The following is a 17345-nucleotide window of genomic DNA, read 5'->3' on the forward strand; positions in this document are numbered from 1 at the left end:
TAATAATTCGGCAGCAGCTTGAGCTGGGTCAATAACACCCCCAGACACGCGCGCACTTCCTCTGAACCGCCACGTGTCCACCATGACGTTGGCGGTGCACCTCGTGTCGAGATCGGAGAGAGTCCCCGGGAGGTCACTCCGATTGTGCGGAATGCTTCAGTTATTTAAAACTAAAATTTAACTATTTACGTTTTCTAGGTAAGGTCCACTGAACTATATACAGGAGCTTTTTTTCAGAAGCGACCTGCCCACATATGATAGCTCAACGAAGTGGTTTATCACGCGGAAATTTAAAGTGGAGGGAAAATCCGGACGACCCGGATAAAAATCCACACGACCACGGGGAGGACATGCAAACTCCAAATATACAGCAGGCGTCAGGGTCAGGCTCGAACCCACGACCTCATGTATACTAGGCGAGGAAGATGACATCTCACCACCGCTGCACAAGGCAGTGACGTGGTCTACAGTCACGCGTTCACAGTGTTGTGGTATGATGATAGCTTGCTTAAGAACATAATCTTAATATTTGTTCGTCTCGGTTACTTGTGCGGCTGTGGAGAAGGGTTACGGCGCAGATGGCGCCCATGCATTTGACACCGTCCACCTGTTCCTGCGACTCAAACTACTGAACGCAGCATCCTGGGTCATCCGTTGCTCGTTGATCGATCGAATGCATTTCATATTCGGAGCGGTCAACCGATCTGTAACCCACAAGGATCGGAACAATTGACTCAAGGGCACAAACGTTTTATTTAACCGGTCGAAAAATATCAAATTTTATCCCAGTGCTGCTTTGTATTTTTTGTGTGTCGCCCTTTGTGAGTCCATGATTGGATGAAGGTCTCTTCCACACCACTTACCACGTCAGTCATTGGGGATTGTTCGCTAATGTTTTGATTTGTTCACTTTATTGTGCTTCTCCCCCCACCCCTCCCGCCACAACATATATATTTTGAACATCGAAGTTTCCTTGTAGCTGTCGCAAATATGTTTGTAAAAAAAAATGTTTCCACAAACTCTGGTCAAAGGGTTGATAGTGCAATGCACTGCGCCACCCTGCTCGTAATTTGATGGAGAACAATATTTACTTTTGTCAATCCCCTGCTGGATGAAGGCCTCCTCATGTGGTGTTGGTTGCGGTCACAGGGTTGGCCACGGGCCCCGATGCAAGGAGTGAAATGATGGGGGTCCTGCCATGTCCAATTTCTCCCCCTATTCATAGCTTGCCATTGAGTCCCTGATGCAGTTGTACCGCCTTCACACTGGGATCTTACTTCACCACGCTGGTCAATGTGGGTTGGTGACGGGGGGGGGGTGCAAGGCCAGTTCACATAGCACTCGCCACTGATGTGAGTTCTGGCCAGGTATCAAACTCTGGTCACTGGGTTCATAGTGCAGTGTGATGATCACTGTTTCACCGCTCCACTCTTCTTGTATTAGAGATTGTTTTCTTTTTTACCGCTGTCTGGAACCCAGAACGTGAGATGCCGCCCCATGACTAATATAGACAAGTCATCAACTACTGCCCAGTAAACACGGCATGTTGGGCCAACATTGGTCTAACGTTATATGTTTACTGGGTGGAAGTTGTTTAGATTCATAAATAATGTTAATACAGTGCAGTGTAAGTTTAACACGTAGGCTTTCGTGACCAAAATTATCCATAAGAGATTTTTTTTAAAGTTAGATCGCGTAAATATGAATGTCATCAAACCCGCCACCACCCGACACAGCCAATTAGTAACGTATGTTACGTTAACAAAACATGTAAATTCGTTACTGTACAGCACACAGTGTTGTAGAGTAAATCCACAACACTTACAATCTGACGTTTCGCCAGTAATTACAACCAGCATCATCGCAGTGCAGTGTCACATGTCGAGTCAACGTTTCCGTTAACCAGTTGGGAGTAAGATACAGTGAATGAGCGCAATCTGTTCAAAACATTTCTTGAGTTTTCACCATGCCGCTCATCTTTCACGCGAAGCCAAACTGACGTCGTAGCATTCTCTCTTTTTTTTCTTCCCGATCAGATTTACAGCTGCGACATGCAGCAGCTGCTGTGAATTGCTGCCCGCTGAACAATCTTGACGGGCCAAAGGGGCCAAATGGACCGTTTGAGCACGCCCCGTGTTGTGCTCCCCTCTCCCAACGTGGGGAGTCGTGAGCCGCTACAGCACAGGACATCCGCTTGAGGCCAAACCACTCCTTGTGCCCGGGCTTCTCGCGAAATCACGACTTCGCATTTTACAACAACACGAAGTGTGGGGGGGGAACCCCCACAAGCCCTTTGGGGCGAGGGATTGGAGCCCAGTGGGGGGGGGGGTGGACGTGGAGGCTCCATCCTGTTTATGTAACCCACGCAGCAGCGTTGGCAAAGCCACAGAGCCTATGTTACCCTACGCCATCACCGCACGGCTTCTCTCTTTGGGGACGCTGCCTTAGATGGGAAATCGGGTGAGATTCTTCGCTCGCGTTCAGAACAGTTGTGAAAACAAAGTGGCCTGGATATAAAAAAAAGGAAATCCCCCCGCGTTCTAATTTTGCGATGGCATTGCGCGGGGCCCATTGGCGCTCGTGTTGGGCGGGCCAATATCTCGAAATGACGCCCCACTGCCTTTCTTAGGCATTTTTGTGGCGTTTCGAGATGACAATGAAAAGCGTCCGTCGTTCGTGCAAATGGCATCTCGCAATTTGTTGTGGAACCGCTGTGACGAGCTGGACGGGAGGTTATTGTTTGCAAAAGAATGTTAGCACAGTGCTGCACATTCTATAAGGAGGTGCAGCCATGCAGGGGCGGATTAATGTCCTTGTAGGCCCTAGGCACTTCTGTTTCGTCGGCCTTCAGTGATAACTTGCAAACAGTTGCTACTGCTGCTGCCCCGTGTCACTACTACCGCCGCTGTCACTCCGCTTGTGTCACGCGGCGCTTCGTCCAGCCGCTGGACAGACGGCGTCAGTGCCTACGATATTATATTATTTAGGCAGAGGGCCTACTGCGCCTATTGGATAATACGGCCCTGCTGCCATGGTTAGGACATTGAAGTTGCAATCCGGAGGTGTCTCCTCGATTGATCTCCTGTCACAGAACTTAAAATAAGGGGCAAAAATATGTTTGATGGTCAAATGTGGTTATTTATTTTATTTATACTCGGAGATAACCTCATGGAAGAGAAAGCTATCTTTGTCATACACTCTTCTCTCAATCCTGTAATCGGAGCACAAAAGTCATTGCTTTTTTTACGGAATCAAATGCCAAGATAACATGTATTGTGAGGGTTTTTGTATATTTTCTATTGTTTAAATAATATCGTGGCAAAACAATTCCATGAATAGAAAGCACAAACTTAAAAGTTAAAGTAATTTTAAACTAACCCGTGTCGGTCAACCCCATTCGTTACTCCCACATCCGTTGGTGGCGCTATCTTTGATAAGAGTTACCCAGCGAGTTTCAGTTGTTGGGGTGAAAGGAAGTCCAGCCAGCAGCCAGTCAGAAACTCACGGCAGAGATTATATTTCGATTTAAAGCTTTCGTGACTGCAGGGATTCATCTTCTTGGTTCTTTCGGTAAAGTCACGTAGAATGGAAATAATAAAATAATAAAATAAAACATAAGATAATTCTCACGACGTTTCGGCCACAACGCAAGCAGCCCTGGTCTTCACCTGAGGACGGCTGCTTGCGTTGTGGCATAGATTATGTTGAATAGCAAGCAGGACTTCTTCTCATACACTCCTGTCCATGTAGCTCTTTCTATATTTTAGAAGTGTAATTTTCTCGACTTTGTCCGATTTCTAAACGAATATAATTCAATTAGGAGCAAATTCACTCTTCGCCTCGGCAGTTTGTGGTGGAGACAATTGGCACGATTTTGCCAGCATGAACTCAAAGTTTTTACATATTTACTGCATGTACACACAACTACACCACACAATGCATGCAGGCTAATAGTTACAGCAAGCGAGCTTGTGCATGCAGGCACACACCACTGCTTACATCATTACTGTGTCATTTTAAATAGCGGCCTTGTTGACTTATGTTCAACCCTGGTGCTGCGGGGAATTGAGGCTCTGCGGCACGCGCACGCCTCCGAATCCCTGCAAGCGTTGCCCGGAGTTTATGCTGAGGTCTGTTTACACTTATCCCGGGTTGCACAGTTACCATGTGGGCCCACTTCAGGGCCGTTTGGCCGAGGCTCTTGCCCATTATTTTTAATTAACATTCGTCAACAGAGTTGCCTATGTAACTTGCCTCAAGGCAGAGATTTCAACTTTTTTTGGTGTGAACTTTTTGTGGATTTTTTTTTTGCCATAATTATCTAGGGGTTGGGAAATAGATAAATAAAATCTTATTACAATTAACAATACCCATGCTTTGTGTAAACTTTGTCGACGTTTGTCAGTTTGTATGTAGTGCAGTGACTGGGGTGTGTGTTTGTTGAACTTCTTTCGCACCGTACATAGCCAACCGTGCTAATCGGAGGTGTGGGTGTTCATCGCTGCTGACGTGCTGGTCATGATACTTTTTTTCTAGAAATTTAAGTATCGGGAAGACGAGGGGGGGGGGTTGCTATGCAGGTAGAGAAGCGGTGGGGTTTGGGGGCAGTGGGGAGAGGAGAGGGGACGAGTCCACTGTCCTATTTCTGGTTTGGGATGGTGTCTTTGAGTCTGGCCGGATGGTTGTGGAGAGCTTGAAATGAATGGTGACGATACATCTAGCAATTTTTAAACATCCTCTAGCCCCCCCCTACCTTTCCTTCGCCCACCGAGATCGTAAACACGGCACTGTGTAAGCAACACACAGTCAAGCAAAGGAAGCTTCAGTAGAGATCCAACACAAGCATCTAATAAAATTAGTGGTCCGTAACATTCCTGTTTGGATGAATGGCCGAATGGTGTATACATCTCCAGTGGTGATGAAGATACGTCAGCTGACTTTGAGCATATTTTATTTCTGTTGTATTTCAACTCCAGGCTTTCATCTCTTTGCTGAGTTCATTGCTCGAGACAGTTCAATATCTATGGGCCATTATCCAGAGTTTTGTTTTTGCTGTTGTTAACTTCTGATTCTGGAAAAATGTGGTTACTTTTTGTGTCGCGTTAAATCCCATCGAGACTGCAGGCCCTCGTACAAGGGTGACTTGGGTAAAGAGCAACAACAGACACGCACGTACACACATTTGAATATTATTTTTCTACGTTTTTTTAAGCATATGCTTAATGTTTTCCTTGCGAGTGGTTTGTTCTTCTCTCACAAGGATACGAATTTCTCAATGGTTACGCTATGTTGAATGCTGTTCAGTAATTTCCTTGCAACTAATTAGTTTGGGTAGAGAGAAAACCTGTTCGAAGTTTCCTGTCCTTTTAACTATTCCTCCCTATTAACTATTAACCCACATTGGTTAATGCTCCACAGTTTCCTCAGCAAACCACACACATTTTAAATTTTAAAATTACTTTTCTGGCCTACCACTAATAGGCATGAGCAATGCGAGGCTGTATAAATATTTTATCTCAGACATGTAGATTATTAACTTCTTCTTCCTGTAACCACAACTATTTTTTGAGAAACATAATATGCATTCTTGCGCCCCACCCCCATCTCCCCTTTTTTGGTGTAAATTTTTTTAGCCGCATTAGCTCCCTCTCTCTCTGAATATATATTAAAAGCGAGCTTTTACGAGCGTTACATTAACTCTGGCAGCGCTAATGCATGCGTGCTTTTGGGTTACGTTGACATCGCTTCCTCCATTCGGGCCGAGGTTCATTCCCTGATACCTCCTCCACCGCTCACCGTGAAACTAGGCAGCATCTGGAACCTATTTTCGTGGCTTTGTTTTTTTCTCAAAACCATTTTCAAACGGTGAAGTGGCTCAAACCACACACCTCACACTGTTGCTCGCCACAGGAAGGGCACTGGACGCGTAAAACAATGCAGACTTTTTTTATTATTTGGTGGAATGGGTGGAAAGGGAAAGTTAATGAGATGAAAGTCTCAAGTGTCAAATAAATTGCGTTGTCGCTAAAATTCTCGAACTTAAGTTGAAACTCACGAGGAAGGCGTAAAGGACACTTGCCACTGCTGATGTGCTTTGATGGCCTTGATATTGCAAGTCACAAGTGAACTCGTTAGCAAAAAAACAACTATTTCCACTCTTTAATTGTCCCTTTTTAGGTGTTTCTTGCGTGGTCAGTGCTGAGCCGCCTCCCCCCCGCCTCTTTGAGGAGTCTTGAAAAGTCTACTTTTGTGCCAACACCGGCAATAATTTCATTGCTTGCAGACAGCAGTCATTTGCTGTTCCCTGAAATGAGCACATTTTTCGAGTTATTTTTTTTATTTTGCAGAGGCCCACAAGGCCACATTGTAATTCCTCATCCAAAACTTTACTTTTATTTATTACAGATTAAAAACATCACGATTATTGTTACCTCTGTTGCATTTATTGTTGGTACTATATTTTATTATAATTGCGTGTTGCAGCCTTTTTTTTAAATACAAACTAATAATAATTATTGTATGCAGCATTCCTTTCGACTTGCGAAGTGGGATGCGAGATTGAATGCAGATGTCTATCACTGGACAAGGGACACACGGGGGTCTGTGGTTGGGGGAGGAGGGGGGAGAAGAGGGATGGATGATGAGACGGTGGGTGGGTGTGCGTGGGGCTGAAGGCTGCTGTTTGTGAAGTTTGTGAAGCTGTCACTGCTGGCTTTCCGTGCAAAGTTCCAGACACCCACACGCATGTTGCAGATAGGGAGGGCTATTTGGAAAGGATAACTTTGGGAGGGTCACGAAAGGGTTGGCCCACCTCAACGCACCATCACCTTCTCTGGCACATCAATCCCACCAACAGATCCAAGGCCCTTTTGTTAGCAGCAGACAGGGTTAAGTGGCTGCAGGTCACTGGAATTTGTAGGAAATGTCTGAGTTGAGAGTCATGTTTGGTATGTGCTGCAATCTAATTTTCTCGGGAGCTTAAACAGTCTGCCTGGAGGAGGCCGTGTGACTTGGTGGGCCTGTATACATCTCTAGGTGATGAGCTGGTATCTCTGATGCATCGTTTCCACAAATCAGGCTCCACTGGCCCATGGATGACCCAGTTCTGATGCAGGAACTCCTTCAGGCACAAGTCGAGGTCCCCGTGTTCCATGAGTCCTGGAGCTCCCTATGCTTGGCTGCTCCCCTATGCCCCACTCCCTGCCCTTAACGGGGTTGAGGTCGTCGTCATCATTATCAGCCATGGTCATTCCACTGCTGGATGAAGGCCTCCCCCAAGAAGTGGCTCCAGAGTTTGGAGTAGGGTTTGCAAATCGTTTTTTTGCATTTAACAAAGTTTTAATATAAACATTGATTAAATTACACGATTTACAAAGTAAAATCTACCGCTGAATTTTAAAATTTCCTTGCATGCTATAATAACACAAGCATGGTTGGGAAGGGAAGTTGAGCCAACCACGTGCCATCACATGTGGGCGCTTTTGCTTCTGAGTTGACCCAGTGACGCCGTGGGTCTGAGGTCGGCCTGGAGCCAATCGTGGCTATCGGCTTGTGGCACGGTGTACGAACGGTGCCACGAGGACTAAGGTCCCCGGTTCACATGAGATCGGTTTCGGCACGAGAGGATTGTCATGGAAATGCGGGCTCGTGAAGTCTGGCCTCAATCGAGCACTGTTCCAGCACAGTTTCCAGTGTCTGTGGAAATAAGGCAGAAGAGCCAAGGGGTTTGGGTCTTTACGAGAGTGGAAGAAATGGAAAAGGAAATGGATATTTCCTCCTCTTTGTGGAGTATTTTTGTGAGCAACGGGGTTTATGGTCTCCAGCACCGTTACCAACGAGTGCGCAACATTTATTTCGCAACCTAGAGACTTTTAATTTATTTTGCTCAATTATCTATGAAACGGAATACTATGATGTTTTTTGTTTATTGAAAAGTGCAGAAATATAATTAAATACACGAGGACAGTCTAGTATTTGGAAGAATTCATGTTTTTTGTAGAATTGAGGTGAAATATTTATTTACTTTAAGATTAACAATTTAAATTGAAAGCTGGGTTTCGGAACACGACACGGGTGTCTTCCTATAAAAAAAATATTCATCATTGCTACTCCACATTTGGACCGTGCAGCTTCTCTGTCTGCGGTTCCATCAATCGGGAACTCACTACCGCCACACGTTCAAGATATTCTGCAGAATATCCAAGACTGAACTTTAAAATAGGGCTCACAATGCACGAGCATTGTGCACTCTAGATAACCTCGGATTAAAGATTTTCACAATTATAAATGTACTTACTGACTACTAAATATAACATGCGTGTAGCTTGTCAATTTATTGCTGGATGAAAGGCTCCCCATGGCATGATGGTGGTTGTTTGACCGTGCTTCATCATACAGGTCAGTGTGGATTAGTGAAGGGAGAGGCCCAGAATCTGTTTATATCTCTCATGACTGATATTCGCTATAACCGGTAATCGAACAAAAGTTGACGGGTATCGTAGCACAGTACGCTAACCACTTCACGACCACTACCCACCATGTTTATATGAAACCTAATTTATGTAATAGGCATGAGGGAACTTTTAGCCCATGGGCCATATCTGGTCCATGACTTAATTTCATATGGCCACATACGGTCTACCACTTTGACACTGCCCGCAAATGATATTTATCCATCGCTGGAAGCATCTTAACCAAACTAACAGTGTTCTAGAGTGGCCTATAATCGACCAGAAACACACTTTATAATTTTAGTGCACTCAGTCACTTCGGAGGGAGGTATTGCAGTGACGGGCATGAGTGGTGAGTGGTGTGTATTCTTGCGTGGAAGTCGTGAGGAAATGGTGTCCCACCCCTGTATGAAGCAAACTTAGGGTGCGGCAGCGAATATGGCTTGAGGGCAGAGTGACCAGGGTGTCAAATCTTCTCGCCATCCGTCACACATTGAAGCTCCTCTTCCAATATGAAATGACACTCGATCGTTTAGCATTTGTTTCGGCGTTCTTCTTTGGTAGTAGTTTTTTGCCGTTTGATATTTTATTCCAAATGCAGTTTTAAAATAAGATAATGAAAGGAACAAGTAGAGGCAATGGGTGGTGGTTGGGCGCGAGATTGAGCCTGAAAAGTTGTTCTTTTCCACAACCTTTTTTGGGATGCGAGCCGGATAAATTCCAGCAGAGAGAAGAGCACTAACGGGTCATTGCATCGTTCATTTAAAATATTTCCCTCTCAACATTTTTGATACTTTTAACCGCAGCTTTCCTTGAAACAAATTTTCTAGGCTGTGAAGAAAACCGAGGGAAATTATCTGAAGTACTTTGACCCCTCTGTAATACGTGACAATTATAACGGTGGCGGCTGTGGTGCTGCTAATATAACAATTATTTAAAGAGAAACGGAATGTGTTTTTTCTTTTGTTTCATCACTTGCTTTGCTCACGTTGAGTTTGTATACTGCGCTCTGAAACCGGTGTCCCGAGTTCGATTCCTCACCACGGCTTGCATCATTCACGAGCGATTATATGAACCAGTGTAGGGGCCTTCCCATCACCAACAAAGTGTGGTAAAGTATGGTCAAACAATCCCTTTGAATGATGTAGCAAGGGTAGGCCTTTAACCAATGGTGGATTGACGAAGGGATACACCGTATTTGTACACCACCTTTTTTCTTACAAAGGTAGACTCGTAACGAATAAGGTATCTTAAACATTTCACAGTTGTCAACAATATTGTGAATGAGAATAACAATTAGAAAGCTATACAAATCAAAAAGTGAATGTTACGATAAGAAAAAAAAGTTTTAAACTTTGGAATAACGGGGCCAAAAAATAAAACGTAAATATATAGGTAAAACATTTAGCAAAAATGTTTGCAGCACAAAGGGACAAATCATGAATACTAACGAATAAATAACCATGAGTGGAAAAAATTACAAGCGAGGGCGGGAAAAAAACCGAGCACATCAAACTAAAACGCCATCAAAATCAAAACGCTTCGCCACTGCTCAAGATTCCACATTGGTGACAATTCCTGAAGCCCCCCTCCTGGCTTCTGATAAGTAGCAGCAGCATCACAGTGTGGCCTGCTCTGTTACATCACCGGAGCCACACTCTGGGCTCAATCTCACTCGCAAAGCCCGTTCATTAAAAGGGACTCCATCGGCTGAGCCTTGTCATGTTTTACTTCCCTCCTGCCCGTGGTACCTGGGTGTTTATTGGCACATAAAGACGCCGAGATATTTCCCTTTAACCTGAGCATGTTTTAATCGCTTATGTTAGTTGTAAAAAAAACACACCTTAAGTTCACAGGAACGTTATTCGCTTTATTCCCTGAGACTCGCACACGCACACACACGCGCGTCGCCAGTGTTATGCTCTGGGTTTCTTCTTCTTCCCAAGACCGTACCATGTGTTCATAAACACCGAATGCACAGGGAAGGAAAAACACACACACACACTCTGAGTTTTAGTAACCTCTGTAGCCTTCCGTTTACACAACTAACAATTCGTACGATTCAATTTTTTTTTATCATCGCCAACATGAAATAAATTCCCAAGTAAAAGCTTCGGCTTTTTTTGGACACTTTCGTCGTGTTCCTGGCACGTGAACGATGAACCCCTTTGGCATGAGCGCACAAACGCCCCCTTTCCCCATCTGCGGTCGAGAATGGACCGTTCCAGAGACGCGGAGTGCAGCGCCAGAGCGCGGCTCCCGAGTGGCTCGGGTTCTACCACGAGGATGGCGGCGTGACAGGGGGGGGGGTGATGACGAGAAGTGTAAGGAGGCTGCCCCCCCCCATCTCCAGTATCCTTGCAGACGAGCGGAAACGTCGTCTTCGTTCTTCGCGACCCGTGAGTGGTTTTTTTTTGTATCGCGCGCACACAAAACTCTGCCGCGTGTAACGGGGCGGTGGTGACGGCGGTGGTGGCCGCGGTTCGCTGGTTCATTGTCACGCCGTGAAGGAAAAGTGTTGTTCGCAAGTTGTGCAGATACAAGAAGGACGAAGTGAAGAGAGAGCGAGAGAGAGAGAGCGAGGCGACTTTTGAAAGGAAAATGAAGCAAACGGAATCAAAGCGTTGGGGCGGTGGGTAGCGGTCTCGGCGCGTTTCGGCTGCGATTGTTTTTGTTTGTTACGAATGTTGCTCTTTTATTCAAATGTCACGACACGATCCGAGTGCTATGCAGCGAGCGAGACAGAGACAGATCTCGGTCGTGAGTGTTAATGACGCGACGAACAGCTTATTTGACCAGACGTCGGCGTTGTTTTGTGCGTGCGAACGGCCGTGTCTGTCGTGGTTGGCGCGTTTCGCACTCTGTACCCGGCGAACCTGAGTTAGATTCCCGTCTCACGGCCACTGGGAAGACAAAGGCGGCCGGGAGTGGTCCTGGCCAGCCCACCACCCTCGTGTATCGTGCTTTAGCTTTATGGGTGCTACTCGCTAACAGCACTTGCCCGAAACGTCGGTTGAGGCTATAGAGGGGGGATCTTTATCTTTTGTGTGTACATTTCTACTTTTTATTTTTAAAATTTGCCCCCTTTGGTTTTTTAATTTGAGAACGAACATTGTGGGGGGGAGGGGGTGGGATTAAAAACTGGCTCCCCTGCCGTAGAGACTATCCCCGTGTCTCACGCCGAGATATTTAGCCATCTGTGTAACTCCACGGGGCGGTTTTGTGTGCAGCCCCAAAGCCAGGATTTGCTGCTCTAACGGGCATCACATTCAATCAGCATCAACCCTTGTTTCCCGATAATCCCCGATTTTTAAGGGCACCCGCAATTCGTTAATATGTTCGACGTGGCTTCAGCACAGTGTTGCTGAAATCTGTGGTTTTTTTGTAGGTCTCCACTCGGGTATTAAAAATGGAGAGAGTGGAAAAAAAAAGTTTCGTATTGGCTGTGGTGGTTGTGCTGAGGCTCTGTTCTCTGTGATTTGGGAAACATTCCAGCAATTTCCTGTGAGGAGTTCCACAGCTCAGGGGCCCATCTGCTGTATTAGAATCCGTGGCGTCAACTTGCAAACGGATGATAAACGCGGCAGCGTTGTTCGTGAGAAGAGTGCTGTGATTGTATCAGCACTGTTACTGTCTACGGAGGATTATCAAATGATTTATAGATATCCTAAATTACGTGCAAAATCATAATGATTTATATGGTTAAAGTCATATCTTCTCTTATTGTTATCATGATAATCATTTACAGTTTTCTAAATCCACTGTTGAATGAAGGTCTCCGACATGCCATGTCGGCCACGAGGACTATTTGATCGTACTTCTGGGTGTCACGGTGGCGAAATGTTAACTATCTCGCCTAGTATACGGGAGGTCGTCGGTTTGATCCCGACCCTGACGCCTGTGGTCGCGTGGATTTGTCTCTCTCCTCCGGTTTTTCTCTCCACATTTAGAAACATGGGTTTACAGTATTTGGCTGCTATAAATGTCCACGTGATAAGCCACTTCGTTGAGCTATCATTTGTGGCCAGGTCGCTTCTGAAAAAGAGCTATATATTGCTCAGTGGGCCTCACCTGGTAAAATACAAAATGTTTATAGTTTTATAGTTTACGTCACCACGCTGGTCAGTGCAAGTTGTTCAAGGTGCTCTCGGATTTAAGAGCGCAGTGTGCCAAACACTGCTTCACTCCTCCGATGCATTGCAATCTAATTAAATAGCCTGAAACATTTAAGATGGAACTTTCAAGATGGGTCTAAGTGTTTTAAGTTGTTGCCAAAACGGAGGAGGCATCTTTTGAGCATCTTGTTATGAATTAGGTTTGGTCTGGTCTCGTGTACTGTCCATGATTACAGCCGTTATTTATACGTGTGAGCAATTAGGAATAGTTTACATTGCAGTTTTTTTCAACCTATCCTGTCGAGTGTTTTTCTAGCCTAGACATCTTTTTTAATTAAGCTTGTGGTTTGCAAAATTCCTTTCAAAGTTTGTTTACTATTTATAATGGTACTGCTTGCTATCTGATTGTAAGATTTTAAGATAAACAAGGGGTGTGGGACTCAAATATCCTTCCCAGAACTGTGATTATTATTTTAGCATCCCCGTTAGTTAAGGGCCGAGCACAGTTAAGCCCTGCAGCAGCCAAATCGTGATCCCATCCACTGATGTGCATTGGTTCAGGCCATTCTCTTGGGGTGTTTCCTGTTGGATTATCAGAAGTGAATGTCTGTGTTTTCCAAAACCTTTGGCCAACATTCCCAGAAAACAAAAGCTGAGAACTTCTTCCCTGCAAATCATCCATTCAATTTGAGTGCCTCTACCCTCGCAATTTGACGATGCTGTAGTGTCATTGTGAGCAACGCTGGCCTTTGGAATCAAGAGGTTGACAGTTTTGTTCAATCTCCTTGGGCGCGCCGTGGCTTTTGAAACAATGGTGCACGTTTCTTCCGTCCCGCCTCCCCGCCAGTGTAAATGGGTGACATCACAGTTCATTGATTTGCCGGTCACGTGTGGCGAGGTAAATGGTGGGTTCTCGCACCTCTGCCAAGATGCCTGGCCATGGTAGAATAGTATGCCAAACACCTTCTTCAAGAGGGGCACCCTTGAATTCCATCTCGAGGAGACCCTTCCTCCAGCAGTGGTGTGTGTAAGTCATTTCAGGGCTGCACCTTTTACATTAACCTTAAAAAAAATTGGCCCTGAATAAAGTACATAAAAAAATAAACAATGCTTTTTTTGTAAATCAGCATATTGCTCCACAAGCTAAAAGCGACATGAGCACTCCCATGCTAAAAAGTCCAAACAAAAGCAAAGCTGTGCTGCCAAAAAGGAGTAGGGTATGAAAACGTTACAGCAACAAAAACAAAATCTACTTCTGTGAAATTAGATCCGGGCAACTTTCTCAACAAAGTTATATACCAGCCAGCGTGTTCGAGGCTTCTACTTAACCGCTAATTGTGTGCATGGATTGCTTCGGTGACTTACGCAGTGATCTCAGCGATGATACGTCGCGGCGGCCAGGAAGGCGTGCAACAAGCGGCAATTGTATTGCGGAGACAGTATCCAATGTCTTTCAGCTCGGAGAATTTGTGGAATTTCCTTTTATGCTGGGGGGAGCATACAGTCGACATTGTGTCCGGACTAACCCCCCGCACCGCCCCCCCTGCATGCACTTTAGAAAAATAAATAAATATGAATACTATGCTTTTGAAAGATATTTGAGGCTGATAGTTCATCTTATTAAAGGTTGGAGGTGAGATTATGGCTTTGAGTGGTTGAGCGTGGCGAGATGTTTTGAGAAGGGGCAGCAGTGTGTGTGTGTGCCGAATGAAATGGCACAGTAGGGGGCACAGGTGGTGCATCGGCTAGTCATCTCAGTCAGTCAACCCATGACACCTGGGTCTGCCCCGTGACCTGCCAACAGGCGTTCGACACTTCACATGGCCTTAACGTGCACCCAGCCTGCCACAAGCACCATGGTGATGTCACCGCCACTTAGTGGCGAATGGCGGTTGTTATTGTTGTTGCCGAATGAAAGTTGTTTTGTAATTTTCAATCTGATTGATTTGGCAAATATAAACCATGCAGGATACACATATCAGTACGGGCTATGTCTTATAAATGTACCGCGCTATTCAACGCATTACAGTTATATGCAGCATTACTATCTTACTATATGAAGCTCAGTTGTATATTCCAATTGAGAGTTGGTGTTTAATAATAGCGACATTAACTACAGGCCCTTTGTGACGCTGATTCTTGATGAAAGCCTTGCCGTGCTGTGTTGGTTACGGGATTTGTTTGACCATACTTCACCGTGGCTGGTCATTGCCAGTTGGTACATGTGGAATATACCCAGGACTGGTTCAGATATCACGTGGCACGTCTGTTTACCGTGGCAGGGAAATCTTACTCGGCTCACCAGGTTCATATTATGGTACGTTAACGACGACACCACTTCTCCATCTCATAAAATGAATAAAGTAGCAGATTTGAGTTATATTATTGTAAATATAACTCTACACAGGATAAAGTCATGCTAAATTAATGTCAGAATGTGGACATGAATATAAGTTTGCAACGCAGCCTCATGAAAACCCATTTTCTCTTTCGACTTTTTTCTGGAACTACATTAGTGGCATTTAGACCTAAGGTGGTGTTTAAAGACGATTGTAGATGTTTCTCCAAACATAACAATCATCCCACCCCGGCTACATAAAATGTCCTATGAAGATATGTTTCATTGAAGCAAAACTGCCATTATCACCGACATGCAGAGGGCAAAATGAAATGTCACGGGTGAATGCTCAAGATAATAATAATAACAACAACATACGACTGCTGTGCAAGGATGGCTCTGAGACTACGCTAATCTTGTAGGCAAGCCGGTCCTGAGCTAAAACATTCAAAACGCTATCTTAGCACCCACTGTCAAGAGATAATATAATGTACTGTAATCAGCTGTGAGCTGCTTATCAATAAATCTCAAACAAGGATTAAAATAACCCTCTAAATATTACACAGGTTCACATTAATTGCTTAACATTTAAAAAAAGGCTCCTAATATATATGGATAGTGTGCACCATGCTATTTGCTCGGTGAGTTCAATTCATGGCCACGGCTAACATCAGTGACCAGTGATATCTGAAACAGTCGTGAGCCATCTGCCCCTTCACCAACTCTGCGCTGACCAACGTGGTGAAGTACGATCAAACAAAACGTGACTTGGGAAGCTATTCATCCAGCAATTCATTGACATAGGCTGTAAATCATTCATCGTATTATTATCATGGCTCTTGGCAAATGTTAAGCGAATGCGTTCTGTCCACAGATGCGATGGCGTTGCTGACGGCTTGGCGGCCCCACGTCGTTGGACCTTGAGGCCCCGATCACTCTGCTCACTCTGCGGCAGCAAATCTCAAACCCCGGACGGACGGACAAGCTGCGTGTGTCTGTCGTGGAGTGGTTTTTGAGAAAGGGGGGTGGTAGTGGAGGAGGAGGGGGGGTGGTCAGTGAAAGGCGAGTTTAGAAATCTCAAGGGGAGGGGTTGGGAAAGCTCCCTGTGACCCCCTCTCCCCAACCCCCCCCCCCCCACTGGGCCCCCTTGCCGAGTGTCTTCCCTGAGCCATGAGTGGGCGCTTGGGTTTCCAGAACAACCGCAGGATGCAGGAAAGGAGGAGAGTCCGAGTGTTGCTGCCCACCGGGGACGATCTCTCCATCATCATCCCCGTGAGCTCATCCCCCCCCCACCCCACCACCGTTACCGTCACAGGACACCCAGTGGCACGCGTGCGCACGCATGCACACATGCACGCACGCGCGATAACGAGCCTGGGATTCAGAATAGGTGGCAGTTGTGTACAATCATCACTCGGTTATCCAGGGTAATGGGAGGGAGGAACAAAGAATGGGTGGCCCGGAGAAAACAAAACCACGCGCAATGCAAAACGAATGTAAATTATCTTCTTGGTTCTTTCGGTAAAGTAAAGTATTTTATTATGTTTTATTTTCATTATTTTATTATTTCCCTTCTACGTGACTTTACCGAAAGAACCAAGAAGATGAATCCCTGCAGTCACGAAAGCTTTAAATCGAAAATAATATAAATGAAGCAAAGATTGAGCCGGCATGGTCGTGAGCCTGTGCGTTGGAAGAGAGGGCTGTCGTGTGCAGTCACACTGCCGTGTAGGCTGTCACGGTTGGGCTGCTTAGCTCTTCGATATCTTTTCTGGTTGTTGCCGCCAGCTGTTTGGCACGGCTTTTCTGATGTCTCACTCCTCGTGCTCGGAGCTTATTCAGGATCGGCACGATGGTCCTAAACATTTGTTACCCGGTACAACCCAAACGCCCCATTTGGAGAGTCATTATCTGGGGGTTGTGGTGCAGCTAAACAAAAACACAGATAATGCATAACATATGTAAATTAGCTGACCGGTGCGTTTATTGGATTGTGCCATGTTGCTTGGTGTTCGTCTCAATATTACATAGCTCAAAATCACGGCTACGTAAATCTATCGAGGCATATGTAAATGAGTGAATACAAATAAGGGGTCATCTATTTATTGTTACCTTTTAAAGTACTCTAATCGGGTTACTTTCCGACGTGCCCATGATCACCTGGGTACTGTGTACTGATCAACAACAAATAAGGAGGAGCTATTTATTCGGATACAGTATATTATATTTTTAATTTGTCAACCGCTGTTATTTTGCAACCGGGGTAACATGCTGCCGACAGATAATCGAGCGTTAACTCTAATTTCACGAGCTATGAGACTGAGCGATCTCCTCCATTCTCTTTTCTTGGTAATAATGATCACAGTTGACTACGTACGGTGCGAAAGAAATTCAACATATACGTACATACAACACAACATTTGCATGCATTCACAGCTAAAA

At 45.3% G+C, this 17345-nt stretch overlaps 1 protein-coding gene across 2 annotated transcripts in view; it reads left to right on the forward strand.

Moving 5' to 3' along the window:
* The first annotated feature begins 10746 nt into the window (after positions 1–10746).
* Positions 10747–17345, forward strand: part of FRMD6 (FERM domain containing 6) — a 38678-nt gene continuing 32079 nt past the window's right edge. The window contains exons 1-2 of one of the 2 annotated variants that reach the window (XM_078608438.1): positions 10747–10849; positions 15778–16175. In XM_078608438.1, coding sequence (XP_078464564.1) covers positions 16074–16175 — 102 coding nt within the window. In that variant the 5' untranslated portion in view covers positions 10747–10849; positions 15778–16073. Of the gene's footprint in view, positions 10850–10875; positions 11083–15777; positions 16176–17345 lie in introns of those variants that run through there. The other variant, XM_078608437.1, reaches the window with a different exon arrangement.

Source organism: Lampetra planeri, chromosome 30 (assembly GCF_965212315.1).
Source record: "Lampetra planeri chromosome 30, kcLamPlan1.2.h2, whole genome shotgun sequence".
NCBI classification, from domain to species: Eukaryota; Metazoa; Chordata; class Hyperoartia; order Petromyzontiformes; family Petromyzontidae; genus Lampetra; species Lampetra planeri.